Here is a 19,680-nt window from a genome sequence, read left to right as displayed (position 1 = left end):
CCAGATTGGCCAAGTTTCTGTAGGATGTAATCTACAGTGGTACCTTGGTTCTTGAATGGCTTGGCTCCCAAACAAATCAGCTCCCGAATGCCGCAAATCCGGAAGTGAGTGTTCCAGTTTGCAAATGCTTTTTGGAAGCCGAACATCCAATGTGGCTTTTGATTGAGTGCAGGAAGTTCCTGCAGCCAATCGTAAGCCACGCCTTGGTTTTCAAATGGTTTTGGGAGTCAAAGAAACTCCCAGAATGGATTAAGTTCGACAATCAAGGTACCACTGTACTTTCTTTGGATAAGGCAGATTCTCATTAATAGGAATATGTACATTTTGGACCCTAATGATTATGCAGAGGTTCCAGGTGTGTGCTCAGATATTTCTGAGCAACATCATGGGGAATGTTTTTCTAGGACCAAGGTGGAACTGTCACGCTTCTTTGTTATTTTTGCTGTTCAGTATTTTTTATGAAATCTTTTTATATTTATACTAGCTTTTTTGGTATGTTAGATTTGCCATTGTGGTGTTGTTTTATTATATTATGAAATTGTTTCATACCGCTTGATTTTGAAACGCATTCCTGTTTTCTTTGTTGCAAGCTGCTTTGAGAATGGTATCTCTGTGTGTGAAAGCAGCATGCAAATAAAATTATGAATGAATAAATTTTCACATCCTTTGAAGACAGAATAGTCTAATCTGGAAAGATGAACTACAGTGATCAGGTGACTTATTTTCCATCAGCAAGGAAAACCAGTAAATGATACTTTGGGCCATAGCTACCACATGGCAGTAATGCTGGGTCCAACAGTATCCCTGAATCACACAGTGGTCCTTACAGTGGGGTGACTTCACCCAAAACAGATATGCCAAGTCAGCCTCACTACTGAGTTCCCTGCAATCGTTAACTCTGGCTTATCCAGACAGAGTTTATTCACTGTCCTCAAGTCCGCCACTGACGATATACATCCATTGAAGGATAGCACTACACATTGCTTCATGTATTTAAGAGTTAGGTCAAGGCATTCCTTAATCCATTTTATGATACTTAATCTATTTTAAGAGCATGGTTATATTACTTTGATGTTTTTATTGAGAGTATTTTTTATGGTATCTAGGTTCTTATTGACTGTGAGACATGATGACTGTTTTCAGTTGGAATGCACAGTATAAAGTTTAATGTAAAATAAATAAAAGCTTTCCTGAATGCATTGCTCAAGTTTCTCAAACTTGCTGGTAACTGTTTTTGACTAAAATGTTCTAAAGGGATTTTATCGTCTTTGTCAACTGCTGTGTAACATTAACTGTAGCCACCACAATCAACCTCAAATGTTAAGTGTATGCCACTAAAACGATAAAATGTGTGCCCTTGCTGCCCAGAAAGAGGGAGAAACGTGGCAGAGAGACATCCACACCATACATTAAAAGTGCATTTATTTATGAAAATATTTTAATCTGCTCTTCATTTAAAAAAATCCAAGCATTTTACAACAGCCATAAAATCAAATACAATAAAAACCTCATCAACTACCTACTACTGAATTTTTTTATTATTATTGCATTGCCTGCATAAGCTTAGCAGCATAAAAAAGTTTTCAGCAGATGTTCAAAAGGTGAAAAAAGGCACCTGCTGAATCTTTCTTGGAATAGCCTTTCCCAGGACTGGGCCAAGAACACTAAAGGCTTGGTTTCAGGCCACTGTCAGATGAGCCTCACTAACCTTGGGATGACCAATGATGCTCCTGCTCCTACTACTTTAACAGTCATGGATTTCCCCAAAGAATCATGGGAGCTGAGTCCCCCTCACAGAGCTACTATTCCTGACACCCTTGACAAACTACAGTTCCCAGGATTCTTTGGTGGAAGCCATGCACTTTAAATGTATGATGTGAATGTACCAACAACCAACAAGACTACAACCGGTGGTGTATTTTTGCCAGCAATTTTCTGGTGGTCTAGGTGGTAGATGTAGTTTGAAAACCGCTGTCTTAGGGAATTAGAACATTCCGTACATTATTGCATCTTGCTATTTTGCTTAGATAACCAGCCGCCTGTGTTCCAAGCCCCAGCCAGCCAGCTTCTGACGTTTGCAGGAGAGAATTTTGTGTACCAACTGCTAGCAGTGGATCCCGAGGGATCAGCCGTGCTGTTCATCTTAGAAGGCGGACCTCCAGAAGCCACCCTCTCTCCTGCTGGCCTTCTCATTTGGAAAGTCAGCTCTGCCAAATCAGAGAGCTTTGAATTCACCGTGTCTGATGAATGCAATGCACAAAGCAGGCACTCGGTTCAGGTAGGAATAGGGAACCCTTCAGAAAACTGGTTTATCACACTATCCGTTGCTTCCATTATAGCTAATAATTTGTTACTGTCTTTAAAAAGCTAAGACTTCAGCTATTTTCAAGTAAGTGCATATTATCCAACATGACAGTAATGATCAATTAATCTAATAAATAACTCGGAGAACGTAAAACCCATATATACAACGAACAAGAGAGGGTACTATCGATTGCTGTCTGAAAGAACACTTTTGCCGAGCCTCTTAATGGTTCATTAATCTGCTTTAAAATTCACTGTGTGCATTTGGATCTTTGAAGAAAAGCACATAACAACATAAAAGACCAGGTTTTCGCCATAAAGGGGAGAACATAATTCATTTGCAATGATATTTTTAGAGGTTCCCATGCTCTTATGTCGTTACTCCAGAGCCTCAGCTCCCTGGCAGTGCTTCTCTTCTGCTTTGTCTTTATTGCAAGGTGTTCCATTAATCCTTCAATAGGGTGGGCTAATGAGGAAAATGCATAGGAGGAGGAAACTTACAACCAGAAGTGTCTCACTCACAATGGGTAATTGTTAAGGAGCCTGGAACGAGATAAGTGCAGGATAAATATTCACCCACAACACTTGATAAAGAATTTACATGGTACCACACCCAGATTTACTTGGAAATGCATGAAAAATAAAGACACACCAGACCACAAGACGCACCTAGTTTTTGGAGGAGGAAAGCAAGAAAAAACATATTCTGAATCTCAGAAGCCAGAACAGCAAGAGGGATCGCTGCGCAGTGAAAGCAGCAATCCCTCTTGCTGTTCTGGCTTCCGTGATAGCTGCGCAGCCTGCATTCGCTCCATAAGACGCACACACATTTCCCCTTCCTTTTTAGGAGGGAAAAAGTGAGTCTTATACAGCAAAAATACGGTAAGTCAAGGATTAGATTCATAGTCTATATAAGGCCAAATCAGATGTTATGCCAAATACACAGCTGCCACTGAAAATGGCAAGTGTGTGGCTAACTTTCCCCTTCCTCTCTGCAATGCTAACTGTGTCCTGATAGTTCATCTTTACTTAATCCATGCCAGCAGCCAATGATGTGGCGCAGCAGTGGGGAAATGCAGGATGTTGTGGCATTAAGAGATGAGCAAGTTCTGCCAGCTATTACAAAGGTGCTGGGAGGCGATGCATACCTTCAGTTTTCAGTGGCTATTGCATATTTCTCAAGTTGCATTAAGTGCCCCATAAGTGCTGCTTCTATTTTTTTTATAAGATATTTATTAAAATTTTCAAAAGATTACAAAATAATAAGAAAGAAAGAAAAAGAAAAAAAGAAAAATACCAAAAAAAAAATAGCTAAAAACAATTCAGTCTTTCCATCACATGTTTTTCATTTGCTTATTTCCCGGACCTCCTCACGCCTCCGCTTTCTGTATTCCAGTTCAAATTGTTAATTCAGCAAATCCCTCCCCTCTTCATTCTCTTTGTCTTCAAATTCAAAAATATTGTAACATTAAATTATTACCTATTAATAGCCATTTTCTCATATTCCCTTATAGCATTACAGCTAAAGACCACTTAGTTTCTATCCAGCATCGTTCTAGCATTCATTAATTTTAAAATATTTCTGTAAATAATCTTTAAACTTTTTCCAATCTTCTTCCACCAACTCTTCTCCCTGGTCTCGGAGTCTGCCAGTCATTTCTGCCAATTCCCATAAGTGCTGCTTCTAGTAGACCTGCAACAAGAGTGGCAACAATAGAGAGGTCCTTTTCAGTAGTGGGATGCTCTCCCCAGCAAAGTTCACCAAGTACTGACCATATCTGATTCTTTCTGTTGCTTGGTGTGATTTGCTGCTGGTTGGTATTTTAATGCTGATCATGCTGATGTTGTGTGTTTTGCTGCAGTTTATTGTAGGATTACTTTTTGAAACTCTCTCTGGTGCTTAATTTTTATGTAATTTTGTATCTGTATTGCATTTTTTGATGCAAGCCATTTTGAGATCTCTTGTGGTATAAGATGATGAATAACAATAATTTGGCCCTCGGTATGTCTCAGCTACATTTCAGTCAATATTGCTTTGTATTTATAATTTCATATTTGGAGCTACAAACCATGGTTACATAGAATTCTAAATGACTAGATCTTGAAATAGCTGTTTTACTAAAAGAAAGTTTTAGGAGGCTGGATACTGAACCCTTCCTTTGTAGAAAAGGTAGTTAGATGCTCCATTGCAATGCAGTGCAAGAGAAAGAAGAAACATCATCCCAGTGCTTTCCTCTTTTAGATTGCAGTGAAAGCATGTGGCTGCTTAAATGGTGGAACATGTATCACCAACATCAACTTCCCTCCGGGTGTTGGTGAATATCTCTGCATATGTCCCAGTGGATTTGAACAGGAACTTTGCCAGAACAGCCGTAATGACTGCAAATCAAACCCATGTGGGATTGGCTCCTGTATCAATGGAAAAGATAGTTACATTTGTAAATGTCCAGCAGGTTGGAAAGGTAAGCAGAGCTTTGCATTTTTTTTCTGGAGTCTCCTTACTGTTTTCTGGTCAAATTTAGAGGCAGTCTATATACTACTCCTGGTATGTGGAAGTAGTGTCTGGCACACTGAAGTCGTATCTGAATATCATCTTTTCCACATGACAGGGTTAATGCATAGAACCTAAGGATGGACTAATCTGTCAATTTCAATCGCTCATTTTCCCAGTTTTAAGTTTAGTTCACTACATTGTGATTTTTTTCTTTAAAAATCTTCACAAAAATTCATCAGCATTCCTTTGGTTGGTAAACTGCCAGGTAACATTTGGAGAGGTGCAAATGGATTTTGGTCCATATATTGTTTTGGGAAGTAAAACTTAGATAGTTTTGCATTAAATTGTGAACCAAACCAAATTTCTCTCCCACTCTTTTGAAGCAAAGAGACAGAATCAGTTATTTTCTACTTACTAACTCTGGAACACAGGCATCTGACCACCTTTCCCCACTACTGTACTTTGTTGCTTAATTGTTGCAGATTAGGTAACACGAATGATTCTGACATCTGACACTTGTGCCTGAACTGACACCTCAGGATAATCAAAACACAGGTTGAGGAACTTTGGAGTATTTCCACACTAAGGCCCTTTAGTACATCTGAGACATTGCTTTTCTCCTATTAGCACAAAATACAAATACAAATTCCACACAGCAGCAAATATACCCCATTTATTACCTAGCAATATCGTTTTTCTGGTCAATGTCTTTCTAATATCTTTCTTCAAGTCAATCAAATTCACCAAAATTGCTTTCAGCAAATGCTAATTGAAAGCATCTTGTTCCTCGTGTTCCTGGCTGGGAGATTATAAACAGTCTTATTTGCTCCCTGAGTAGCTACTTTGAATTACCACAATGTCAGTTTCTCTTCCCCTGGGGTGGGGGTGGGGCTTTAATTATTTATTTGATAGTCTATTCAGTCTATAAGTCAGGAGCTATTCATTACCACTAATATATTAAATTCAATCCCTTATCTTGGAGCTTAAACAGATCTCCATTTCCAAGCGGACATCTCCAACAAGCAAAATAGTCACATTTCCAGTGAAGCCGTGATTTAAGTAATCAAGGCTTTCTAAGAATATGATCCCATGTTAATTTCTGGAGAGAATGAATTTCTCTGCAAAAGGGTTTAAGGCCAATATGTACAATGATTTAATAAAAAAGAAGGTGTGCAACAGATGATGCTAACCACCAAGCAAAAGGGGGGAACCTCAGTTCTTTAGATTGTAAGATAACAAGGGAATATATTAATCTTTTAAGTTAGTCCTGACAGTAGCAAATACACTGTGAACAATGGGGCCCCTTCTTTCCCTTTATTAATAATCCTAGGAAAAATGATCTGCTTCAATTCCCCCCTTTTCCTTCAGGTTCATGTAAATAAAAATATTCACTGTTTTTGCCATTATTTTCCTGTAGCAAGTAGACTTGGGGAGGGGAAACCAAATAATCAAATGATTGAGTGAAATAGGAATATCTTTCACTTGTTTTAATGGCAGGTGAAAAATTATATGCAAGTGCAGCAGGAAGCCAGCTGGGAAGGTAGATGATTTCACTTCAGGGCAGGTTCCATTACAGCAATAAAAGCTTATCCTTGATGTTGTGTTTATGTCTCAATTCCCTAGAAAGCCATCAATAATCTAATGAGAAGGCAATGCTGTACTGCTCAAGTGACAAGACTGTTTCAGCGTCAGTTCTTTACAAATGATAGCAAACAGATAGTAGGAACAAAGACACGAACTCTTTAGAGAGCACCTTAAGTATCATCTCTGGAGAAGCAACTCGTGGAGAGTGCAGGAAGCATTGTTATGCATACAGAAATACAAGGGCAATCTTAATTCCTCTCTGCTGTCATTGATAAGGCAACATTAATTTTGGATGCATGCCAGGGGAACAGGTAGAGGGCTAAAGATTTTTAAAAATGAGCAAGAGCCATGGGAATGCCTGTGTAGGCTGTGGGCCCAGAGTTCATTCGCAGTAATTTTAAACTTTCATTTGATACCTTCCCACTGGGACATCTAAACGCATTGACAGATATTTAAAGGGTTTGGTGCTGATGCTCATTGCCACCATTTTCTGTACAGAAAGAGCACAGTGAGGAGCACAGATATCGACAAGTTAAAAAATAAGGTGGGGGGCATAATTCACAAGGGGAAGCACACCCTTTCCTGCCTTCCCTTTGCAGTGTTCTTGTGTAAAAGAGTGTGAAGATTTTCACATTTGGGGAGAGAAATGCCCCTTTTGCCAAGTTGGGAGAGCTCTAGTCATGTGTGATTAGATGCTCCAAAAGGCTGTTGAGGGTGCACATTAGAATGGACCTTTGGAGAGATGTGGACCTGGATAGACAACACCTGCATTTGGATGCGGATTCAGTCCCAGGCTTGTCACATTGCTCTCCAATGAAACCAACATACAGAGAAACAAGGAGTCCTTCCATCAGGACTGTGGATGCTATGCATCAAATTGTCTTTCCGTTGTGACTGCACTACACTAACACACACAAATATTTTCCCGCTCAGATTACCTCCATTTTGTTTCCACATTTACATTTTGCCTCTCACCTACCATGTTGTCTATCTTGGATTGCTAAAATGGCAAGGACTATCAACCAAAAACAAGGGTGCTGGATTGACCAGGCTAACCCCTACCATCTATCAAAATGAAAACAGTGTGTCCTAACCCCTAAGTGTCATGGGCTGAAGAATTCTGATACATGCAAATGCCAAACCTCCCTGCATGTGTCGTAATGTAATCAGTAGAACACTCACCCACTCATTCCATTATCAGTACCACAAGGCCTGTGCTCTTTTATGGTTTTCCTAGCACCACATGACCTGTCCATCATCTTCTTTCTGTTTTCAAGAAAGTGATCCTAACATCGCCATTGCTTTTCTCCCTCTGGAAAACCCATATCAGCAGAAACCATAATGTTTATTTCCTAATTTTTAAATGGTTTTTGGGTTCCTGAACCAATAGATTAATTATACAATCAGAATGATTAATTTGATAACAAAGATATGGCAAAAGCCATTAATAAATAAAACTATTACAGAAACTTACAAGCAGCAGATCCCCAAAACCAAAGATATCTGAAAAAATTGGGTTCTAAAGAATATCGGTAGGAGAGGGGGTAATTAGTAATTTAAAGCATCATGTAATTTACATATATGGGAACAAACAACCTGCCCTAAACCAACTGGTGAAGTTTACTTTATCTACTATAACAAAATAGCTAAACAAAGCTTCAAATATTTTGTGTAGCTAAGATTATCATTGTCACTTAATGAACCCCATGCTGATTAAAGAAAAGCACCTGGTTAACAATCTGTGCTGCCCTTCCAAAACACATGATCAGATTTCCAACCACTCTCTGCAACCCATTTCTTAATAGCAGATTGAACTGCAGCAATTCACTGATTATTCTATTTAGGTCCATCTCTCTAACACACACACACACACACACACACACACACACACACACTCTTCTTTGTATCAAATTTCTATCTAAATCATGGAGACAGCTCAGATTGTTTTTTCTTCCAGATGGTCAGCAAAAAAACTTTTTTGCACAGTATAATCAGCTTTGGTTAGCAAACCCAAAGGCCCAAATAGTGACCCTAGATTTCAAATTATATGATAACATTGCCGGGATAAAAGGAAAACAAGAAAAGCATGAGCCGCAATTTGAGAAAAGGGGGTTATTCATTTCCTTTGGGTAGCTAATGCTTTTCACCATAACTCTCAAGGTTCCACATTTTTGATAGCAATAAGATGACAGTAATGAACAGTGAAGCAGCAGCAGGATGAAATGAACCAGTGGGGAGTTTGGGTGGCAAATGAATGACATATTCTTCAATGAGTTTACAGCTGAGACACCTGCCTAGTATGCATGAAAGTTTAAGCTTAGGATTAATCAGAGGCTTTTCTGTTTATTAACCTCCACTGTGTTTTTCCTGGCACAGGGCTTACTTGTCAGGAGGATACAAATGAATGTGAAGAGGAACTTTGTTTTTCTGGTGTCTCTTGCACAAACACAGTTGGATCTTACACATGTGGCAACTGCCCCAATGGGATGCAGGGTGATGGTAGAAGCTGCAAATGTGAGTATTCTTTGTTTGTTTGTTTGTATTTATTTTTATATCATTTCATGTGTGTGTGTGTGTGTGTGTGTGTGTGTGTGTGTCTTTGTGTGTGTATGTATATGATTAAGCTACGAAAGCACATATGATTAAGCAATATATATAGGTATCCCATCCGGCATACATTCTGGTGCTTGTCTACAAAAACTGTTGCATGTGAAAAGGTGTAGAAATAAAAAATACTACACACACACACACACAAACAACAACAACAACCCCAAATTCTGCATCAGAATAGGCTGGATGCTTCAAGCTGAGTAACCCATGCAACATCTGGAACATGCCGTCTTCTTTTTTGCACAGTATAATCAGCTTTGGTTAGGAAGTAAACAGGATTAAGACTGAGCCCAGATGCTTGGTTTCCTGGCCGCTAGAAGATCTTCACATGGCTTCTGAGAGCCTTCCTGACTCACCACTATACATAGAACCAGCCCCTTCAAGTGGTGGATCAAGCATCAATCCCTCCTCAAGGGTTTTGTCATTTGAGGCATAATGTTTGAAGGGACCAGATTCCGTTTTTTTTAGTCAAGCAGCTCATGCATGCTTAGTTCAGAATATCTGAGAATGAACACAGGTAACCAGAGATGCTGCAAGTGTTGTGTTAGGTCTGGAAGGGCAGGGGGAGTTTTATTAAAAACTTAAATATAAAAAGTACAATCACAAAAATAGTAAGTTTTTTTAGCTAATTGAAACCATATTTTAAATTGGTTAATAAAGAAGGAGGATTATTCCCATCCACATATTCTATATTTCTTGGTAGCTGCTAGGATGACTGTTTAAACACAACAGAATGAGCCAAATTCTCCATTTCTTGCCCAGCTGCATTCAAAGATCTAGGATGGAGGAACTTACTTACTGACCTCAAACTCTGACAAATGGAAAAGTCCATCTTTGAAATCCTGTTACCTAACAGGATTCCAGTTCATCATAACAGGCCTCATCAATGTGAAATGTCACTTATATACTAGACCAATTCTGTTTTAGTTTTCATCATTTAGCAGCTTATTTTTCAACTCAGGTCGACTGATTTATGATGACTTTTTTTCATATTGCAGCTCTGTATTTTTGTTTGTTAAACCATAACATATCTCTGACAATTTGGCCGTACTCAAAATTTTGATTTTCTTTTAGTGCCCTCACTCTTCAGACTTTATAAACTTGATTGGTTTAGAGGTTATGCTCACCCAAACCTTTATTTCTTTTTGTTGTAGCCTTCTCACACAAGAGATACATTTTATTTACTTAAAAATCAATAAAAATCTAGTTACAAAAATATGTCAGTGGGTGAGCACTGTGCGTGTGTGTTTTAACCCTGACTTCAAGAAAAGCGTGTGAGGCTCAGAATTCCCTGAGCTGGTATTAGAGAGGGTGTTTAATGAATCATTCACTTCATTATGCATAAAATAATTTATGAACACTCCTGAGGATCTAGCCACCTGCCTTCTTGATTTTTCTGTTTGTGTATACTTGTCTATTAACCTTCAGTGTGGAGAAGAAACAAATTAAATGAACTAAAGAGGAAATGGCCAAGAGCTTCACTCTTTTGTTGATTATAAAAGAAAACAGCACTGGGGGGGGGGAGAGAGCGTGTGAGGATAACAATAGCTTACAACTGAGGAATCCTAGAATCAATGTACCATCTATTGTAAAGTTGATTAAATCTTTCCTTGCTTAAATTTACAATTTAGCCTGATATAAACAGCTTTCTAGTCCTTTGCTTGAGTTCAGGGCATTTTGTGGCTGCCTTGAAGTGCATCTGTGTTTTGTGTGGGTTAATTCGATTAAGTGTGACTGGAGAAAGGAAGATTCAATTAAAGTCTAAGCAAAATCCTGCCCTTAGCCAAAATGTAGTTGCTTATTTGCACACAGCCAAGCTTTTTAAAAGCTTTCTTTGACATAACAGTTGTACCAAGCCTAAATAAGCAACTTCACTGAAGTAATGAGAACAGTTATTGCTTGCAAATTCCTTTTTCATGGAAGATTTTCTACTGCCTTGCCAACTTGGCTTGGAATGACATTCCAAGATATAAGAAGAGTTACTGTTCTGAGAGCTGAAACAAATCTGATTCAATAACTGGATTGCCTGGCTTTCCAAAAAACAAAAAAACAAAAACCCATTGGCATGTAAAAGCAGCTGCAGAGACCTCCAAATTTGATTAGAGCAGCCGTGCTGAGGGACAGTGTTTTAATCCTCCTCGCCTTATGCAGCAGAATATCTGAAGACATGTGGGAATGGAATGAGGGTAGAAAGAGTTCCACAGCCCCAATGCTAGCCAAGGTCAGACAAGTTGGATGTTACACCACCATTGTTGCATGACAATAATGAAAGTATTGTTTTATCTCTGTTGGTGACACTAGTTAATGGAGAGACATAGCCCACTCTGGCGGATGCAAGAATATGATGCAAGAAGCTGCTACCTGTCTCCTAAAGCCCATACTTTAAAAGCCTCCCATACGTTGCATCTGAGGCACATCCATGGCTTATTACCAAGATATGGGCCATTAAGTCAGCCTTGAGGGCTTTTTTGTTATATTTTGCTTTATTCATCGCAACAGCATTCCTTCATTAGCACGTCTCATGGCGGCTCCTCTTTTGTAATCAATGCCTTATCCTCAGCTGGGTCTCCACACTAACGCCTATGCTCATCCCGGCACCACGCAAAGTCCCACAAATCTTCATGCCTTGGAAAAGTTTCAGCTATATGTTGTGCGCAGTAGGTGGACTATGCTAACCTGTGCCTAAAGCGCCACCGTGAGTAATGGCTCCCCAACATTTGATGGAAAATATTCACACTTGCCTTCTCAGTGAAGCTAGCCAGTAGCTAATTGCTTTGAAACATGGCTCCAAGTGGAATATTCAGTCTCTAACTTATTGGAGGAAATTAATATTTTAAATAGTCTCCGATGGACAATTTACTTGATTTACTTCCTTGAGCACTTTAAGCAAGAGTGTCCAAAGTACAGCTCTTGAGCCAGCTGCTGCTTGGAGACGTCACAGTGTAGTTTGGCAACGATCCATTTGGTATAAATGCAGGCCAGAGCTGGAGTAAGGCCAGCATGATTTTGTTTTTAATTGGCCAAGGTAATGTGTCATTTTAGTCCCTTCAGCAAAGTCTGTTACCTTATCAAAGGTCGTTTGGGTAGCAAACTTCTCTTTGCACGCCCTCCATTAGATGTGGTTGCTAAATTATATCTTGTTTTGATGAGACTCCAGATGCTGACTCATTTGACCGCCTTTGTTCCCCAGTTGGCTTCTGGGATAACATCCTGGAGGGTTATCTGATTTGATGTTAAGTCTTCATTTCCATCATTAATCACAGCAAAAACTAACGCAGTGCTTCTTTCACCTCTGCTCTTTTTTATTACAGTTGAGGACAGTGCTGACATGACAGAAGCTTTCATTAATGATAATCATAATCCTAAAGGTGAATGGAAAAAGAGTGAAAGTAAACAGCCAGTCATACCTCTAGAAGCGAAGACGTTGCCTGCAATTAAGTATGTTAATATTACTGATCATGGTAAGTGAAGTGTGATTAGATGAGTGTCAAAAGGTTTCTTTTCAGACTTTGTTGTGTATGTACATAGCTGTCACTGGTTGCACAAAACTAGTCTCCTAAACAGTCTGCATAAAAGCTTAAACATATGGATTGAAAAAGCATACAAATCACTTTTAAATTACATTAGCTCTTCAGTGTGTTGGCAGGGATATTAATTATGATTGATAAGAAGACTGGGTGACTGCCTGTGCTTCTAAAATTATGGGATCGGGCCCAATAAAGCATGGACGGGCAACCTTCCTGGTGTGACCTTCCAATAAGTTGTTGGACTTCCTATCAGCATCAACCAATATGGCCAATAGGAATGGATGATGAGAGCTGGAGTCTAACAACATCTGGAGGTTGAAAGGTTCCTTATTTCTGTTTTAGGGACACAGTGTTGTTGCTATGAGAGAAGGAAGTTCCCGCCTTCCTGTTTTAGAACAGCAGATTCCTGTCTAGCCAAGACTGGGGGGTTGACCCTATCTACTAAGGAAATAAAAGATAAATAATATAAAGCATGCATAGAAAAGTTAATTCTGCCCAATGCACATGGGATTGTGGTTTCAAAAGTACATAAGAAGAATTGTATCTAGCCCAGCATCATTCTCCCCATAGTAGACAACAGGGTGTCTCTGGGAAGTCTACAAAGCCCTTATTATCCTCCTGCTCCTCCCCAGCAACTGGAATTCAATGGGGCACTGTTTCTGAACATGGAGGTTTCATTTAACCATTGTAACTGACAGCCATTGAAGGACCCTATCCTCCAAAATCCTCTATAAAGTAGGGGCTGATTGATGTTTCTGTTCCTAGTTTGTGTTCTTTGGCATATTTTTTTTATATTCATGTTATTCCATTTCTGCATTGAACCAAGAATTGGGTTGTTGTTGTTTTTGTTACTCCCTTCCAAATGCAACCACTGCCACCACAACCCATTCACTGTTCATTGCAGAAACAGAATAGAATGATGATGGTGGAATTTAAACATGCAGTTTCCCCCCAAAAAAATATCTAAATGTGTGTTTTGATGACTTTAAACTGCTTCCAACTGCCATGAAAATCCAGTAGATTGTTCAATTCTGTTCTGCACATTATTCTGAAAGGTGCAGATCAGGCAACAGCAGAGTTAATAAATGACAGGAAAACTACATCGGCTAAATTGCCATGCCAAGCTTCTGTTAAAGGCACAGGAGCAGGGTCAATGTGTTTTTTTTTATTAATGTGAAATACCACTTTTTCCATACAAGCAAGTGTGAGGGGAGGCAATGTTGCACCTAGCCCTAGAGGAAATAGGTGGTGACGTTAAGGTTCCAGACCCATGTTTGCAAACTAAAATGAGATTTGGGGGGATGTTTCAAGGGGAAACAGGCTTTAAGCAGGAGGGTGGAGCACTCCCTTCTCCATTGGTACTTTCCATTTCAAAGCACCCTCTCCAACAGATGCTGTGCAAAGGAAAGAGGGCCTCTAGGGCTTCCATAGATTTGCTTGTGGTGAAATATACGTTGTTTGCCTCCTACTAATGCAGCTTCTTCGCTTACGTAATTGTTCCCCAGCACTGAAAAATTACCATTTCTATTTCACTCCTGATAAATGCCAAGCACCTTTGAATAGTAAACTTTAAAACATGTAATTAGAAGGCTAATAAATCTTGCCTTAATGAGAAACAGCTGGCTTGATATGTTGCGCCTTCAGGGTTTTCTTATGCTTGGCACACAATTTTGGGACATTCAACATTAATTATATTTTAAAAGAGTAAAAATAATGGAAAGCCTTGGCCAAAGCTCATATTAGCTCCCTGCTTAACTTTTTAATTAACTTTCCCGTTAATAGTTTAATATTGAGAAATGGCTCTTGGATACTGTTTTAGGTCATGGAGCAGTTCTGCCACCCATTACTAACTGTGCCAACAGACCTTGCTTTCCTGGAGTTGTCTGCATTGACCGTAAACCTCCTGATATTGGATATCTCTGTGGCCGATGTCCAACAGGTTTATCTGGAAATGGACGAATCTGTACAAGAGCATCAAGACCAGGTACCTGCCTTTCGTTTGGGAAGTTAAATATGATGATGATGATGATGATGATGATAAATAATAATAATTTTATTTATATCCCGCCCTCCCCAGCCAAAGCCGGGCTCCGAGTGGCTAACAACAGTAAAAGTAAACACAGCATTCAAAAATCAATTCATTCTAAAATTAATTCAGAATCAAATTAATGGCAACCATTAGTCTAGCATTAGTCTAAATAAGTTGGATATTGGGTGGTAGACTTTTTATATACATTGTAGCATTATATTTCAATGTTAGCATTTTACTCAATCAGTAAAAGAAAAGGAGCATCAGAATGCCAGGTCATACTATTTGTCCAACCAGCCCAGGATTTTTCTACTCCAACAAAAAGAGGCTCTTGGAAACTTGATCCTTTGAACTGAAGCTGCTGGGGATTGAACCTGGAACCTTATACATGCAGTTCATGTGCTCTACCACCAAGCTACTGAGACTTCATCGCAGCAGTTGTGCTCTAAATCAAATCATCTTTTTGAAATGGGAGCTGAAAGCAGCTCCCAGTTTTTATATATATATATATATATATATATATATATATATATATATAAAAAATAAAAATTTTATTGGTTTTTCACAATTTTTATAAACACAAACAATGCACAATACAAACAAACAAACACATAAACAAACATGTATAATTTCAAAACCTTTTTTCTTAAACCTTACTTCACCGACTTCCCCATACCTCCCCTTTCTGCATCCCAATTTCCAATTTTTTTTCAGCAAATCATCCCCCTTGATTTTATCTAATTTTCCCTTGTTCTTTTCTTTTACTTAATCTTTTACAGCTGTAGTCCCCTTTTTTCTATAACCTCAAGATTTTAGCATTCGCAGCTCCCAGTTTATAGCATCCACAAGCTAGTCAACAGTTTAACACTATGATGTCATTGGTTAACTGTACCCACTTTCCTTGTTGACTGTGATCAGAAGGCCGGCGGTTTGAATCCCTGCGACGGGGTGAGCTCCTGTTGTTCGTGTTGGGATACTGCCAGGGAGACAAAGGCCATCATGGTTCCACGTCGCCTCCGGACGATCCATCGATCTCCCGTAGATACAGTATCAGTCAATTAGCGACACGAAGCCTCAGAAATAGCTTGCCACATTCCAGAGCTCGTGCACGCTCTATCAGCAGAGTTCGCACAACGAAAGGTGCACTCCGGAGAGCATTACAACTTTATTCAGCGTTGATCAGAACAAAGAAAAAGCATGACTGCCTGCTTCGATGTCTCAGGCACAGAGAGAGAACGAAAGCAATAAACAAAAGAGAAACTTCCTGTGAACAGGAAATAAGCAGTCTCTGTGACTCACAAAGCCTGCTCCCTTTTAAGGTGGAACGGAAATATCCTAACAGTTCGGTCCCTGCTCCTGCCAACTTAGCAGTTCAAAAGCATGTCAAAGTGCAAGTAGTACCTTCCTGCGGGAAGGTAACTGGCATTTCCGTGCACTGCTCTGGTTTGCCAGAAGTGGCTTAGTCATGCTGGCCACATGACTCGGAAGCTGTACGCCGGCTCCCTCGGCAAATAAAGCGAGATGAGCACCGCAACCCCAGAGTCGGCCACGACTGGACCTAATGGTCAGGGGTCCCTTTACCTTTACCTATATCAACATTACCCATTTAGAAACAGATCCTTGCATCAATGACAGGGGGTATTTGATAATAAAAGTGTTCGGACTATCTCTCGGTAGTGTGTTGCACATGGTCTAGCTCTAGTTTTCAAACACTGATTATTTTATTAATTTCTGTATTTGGGTTATGAAGAGTGCTGTGATGATAGAGAAAGAGGTGACCCCCAGGTCTTAGGGACATGGTAGAAACAAGGCACATGGCCACAAAAAAGAATTCAAGATTTTGGCTATCAACCAACCAGATTTCTTGTCTCCTTTTTTTTAATTCTCCCAATTCTTCATAGCCTCTGGAAGGACAAACAGGATAAATTATCCTTGTCTGCTAAATGGTGCCTGAAACTTCATCAAAAAGCTTGTCAACTGTTCATTTAGAATTCTGAGGAGGGTTTTATTTAATTATTTAAGTGAGAGTTCCTATTTATATTTCTTATGATATGACCCTTCTGCAAAGGTAGCACTCATCTGTTGCACCATTTTTAATATAATTTTAATTTAATACCAAATTCCAAGAGTGGCACAACTGGAAAAATAATTTGACCGAACTGAAGCATATGGGCTTTGGGGAGAAAGGGCTTCCATTCAATAGTCTGATGGTTTTTCAGTATAAGACTTTCAGTTATTATGATGGAGTGCAAAACTTCAGTTAATCATTAGTTATACATGCAATTCTCTTTAAATGGGGCCTCCTGAATGGACAGTTTCCTATAATGAGCAGACTCTAGGAGCAGACTTATTTATTTGAGCAGAAAGAAACATCAGTCATGCCATTCCTCTTTCTGTGTTGAAGAAAGGTGTAATCCTAATTGAGAAAAAAGACCACAAGTAGAACTTATAGATGGTCATTTGGATTTGCATCTCTCATCCTTGAGAGATACAGATAACCAACTTTTGAAGTAGTACAAGTGAGGATTTCCTAAATTTGTGCTAACGTAAAAAAAAATGAAGTGTGAAAGTATAGGTGCAGTCTTTAGTCATTGCTTCATTGTTCTTTGTTTAGCAAAATAGATTATTATTAACATGTTCTTACTAAGCCTTTTAAAGGCTTTTCCATGTGTGGAGCAAAAGCTCAAGGTTCCAGTTGTGTGGCTGCACCTCCATGTGTACAGGATAGGCTCAAGTACTTTATATAACCTGATGATTAAAGTGGATGAAATGGAAGAGTAGATAAATTAAATTTACATGCATGAAGAATTGTGATTATTTGAATAATAGTTTTGATCTGCCAAAGAACACTCTTCCAGTTCCTAAACAAAGATCTCCTCTGACTAGTAAGATTCCAAGTGACATTTAAAATATTTAAACGAAAGGAGCTTCTCGGTGGCTCACACATTTTTCTGTCTTATCAGATGGTTTTGATTCAGTAGTCATGATTTAAGGATTAAGAGATAAGCATTTATTCATACAAAAATTGCAAAATTGCCCATCTTTACCAAAGTGTTTTTGTACTCATGGGGGAAGAAAAATAAGCTTTTTCTTTTCTTTTTGCAAACAGGAAATTATTTTTCAAGACAGCACCTGGGAAGAAAAAAACATTCTGATTTATTGTCACCAAGCGCTTTATTGTAACTGACTACTGCTTAGGGATAGGAGTGAAAACTAGTGCTATTTGTGAGCTCAATTATTGCCCCTATTCCATACATCAGCTTCTGAGATGCATTTTCTTACTCTGGTAAAGAGAAAAGTAGAGCTTTTCTCTTATTTCACTTGTAGATTTTATTGCTGAACTGTATTTTCTCTTTCAAATATGACAACAATGAAAATTGCACAAAGGCTTATGAGCTATGAGAGAGAAGCTTAGCACACTATTTGTTAGTGCTGCAAAGCAATACTTTGGGTGAAGTTACTCTCAGGTTTGCACCTGCCATTACTGAGCAGCAGCTTCTAATCAACTCAAGCCTTACAGTCGGAACTGGGATTTTCAAGGCTGTCTAGTGCAAGTCCCTATAGATGCGTGTTACGATCCCAAGACCACCCCCCAATAAATAAAGACACAGTTGACACAGAATTTAGTTTAAGGTTATTGGCATAATTTTGGCCACAACTTTATTGATTACCGATTGGGAGTGGTTTGCTTAGGCATTGGTTCCCGACTAGCTGCACCTGACCTCAGCAGGGCTGCACTGACACCTGGACTCCTGCACACATCAGTAGGGGAAAACATCCCTGGGGAGCATTGGACCAGGTTCAGATGCTCACCCCAGATGCTCCCAGAGGCTCCGGCGTGGCCCAACCCCTAGAAGGGGATCAGACAAAAGCAAGGCGAGCCCCTGGATTCCTTTAACAGAATACCCTTTTGCACATTGGGGGGGCAGGTATGACAACCTCCCTTCGACCACACCTTGAACCAATGCCTAACCACCAAACCTTACAAAGTTGTAACAATTTGCTACGCAGCAGATGAAACCCAAGTGGCACCAGCCAATCAGCCAAATGGGAAAATTCCTACCGGGCCCCTGTCCCAAGAACAGATGACCCACGACGGCAAAGCAGGGCATAGCAAGACCCTAAATATAGGGAGGGTGGGAGAGTGATCCGATGCACGAGGTGAAAAGAGGAAGCTCAACACAACGTGCAGCAGTATATATGGGTCCCTCAGTTAATGCATGAAAAAATTCCATTGGCCAGATTTACCCCAGCCACCGAGGGACCACCAATCGGGTTTTTGTGGCTACCAATCACTTCCACCCACAACAGGAGTGAGGTCAGGATTGATGATCTAACCGCAACACGCGCTTTCTGGGAGCAGGACACAATTTGCAGGGACCCCACTAGTAAAGCATGCTTAATAGAGCTTGGGTGGCCACTTGCTTTGCAATTTCTAATGAAATGGAGGCTGTGTGTTCCACTATCAAAACAGCCCAAGGGGCCTCTGCTGCTGTCCTTCCCTGGCACTGCAGCTAGTGGCTACTTGTATTTGATCACCCAGCTGCAGGGTTGTTGGCCATGGTAGCACTCACTGCACCTGCTAGTTGACAACTAGCCTCTCCCTGCCTGGATGGGTTTAACCAGTGACTGCACTGTAATATGTGATGGGAACAAATCAGCTGCTTGGCTCTGACTAGCAGTTGGGTAGCCATAATGTTTTATCTCCCACAATACATTGACATACTCCTCAACTGACCGGGAAAAAACAGAATATCCTAATTTTTTTCCTGCAAGAGGACAGTGGCCCAAATGGCTGTGTTATTTCAGGCAGCACTTTTTTTAGACATGGCATGCCAACACATGCATTTTGGGGTTCTGTGCCTGAGAAAAAGTGCTGTTGGGGGCCCCACAATCTTGTACAGGTCACATAACTCATGCAGGGGTAGAAGCCCAGAAGATGGCACCCTGGATTTGGGCAGTGTCATTTGGGAAGGGATGCAATGCCCAGCATTCAGTGCTGGGTGCCAAAGCCTTGCATTGTGGGAGATAAAGCAAGGCTACTTCCTGTTGCTCACCAGAGCTGATTGGCTACCATCCTATTGCAGCATATGCCAATCTAGGGTGGGAGTATATGCAGTGCTGCCAAGTGG

At 40.0% G+C, this 19,680-nt stretch overlaps 1 protein-coding gene across 1 annotated transcript in view; it reads left to right on the top strand.

The window, feature by feature from the left end:
- LOC309517755 (von Willebrand factor D and EGF domain-containing protein-like) overlaps positions 1 to 19,680 on the top strand; it is a 203,155-nt gene that overhangs the window by 114,880 nt on the left and 68,595 nt on the right. Inside the window, exons 17-21 of the mRNA XM_082197221.1 lie at positions 2,028 to 2,278; positions 4,547 to 4,766; positions 8,759 to 8,896; positions 12,304 to 12,453; positions 14,339 to 14,503. Coding sequence (XP_082053347.1) covers positions 2,028 to 2,278; positions 4,547 to 4,766; positions 8,759 to 8,896; positions 12,304 to 12,453; positions 14,339 to 14,503 — 924 coding nt within the window. The remainder of the gene's footprint in view (positions 1 to 2,027; positions 2,279 to 4,546; positions 4,767 to 8,758; positions 8,897 to 12,303; positions 12,454 to 14,338; positions 14,504 to 19,680) is intronic.

The sequence above is a fragment of the Podarcis vaucheri genome, assembly GCF_965113315.1.
Source record: "Podarcis vaucheri genome assembly, chromosome: 1".
In the NCBI taxonomy this organism is placed as follows: domain Eukaryota; kingdom Metazoa; phylum Chordata; class Lepidosauria; order Squamata; family Lacertidae; genus Podarcis; species Podarcis vaucheri.
Note: the sequence above shows the minus strand (reverse complement) of the source record. Positions and strands in the feature narration are given on the sequence as shown.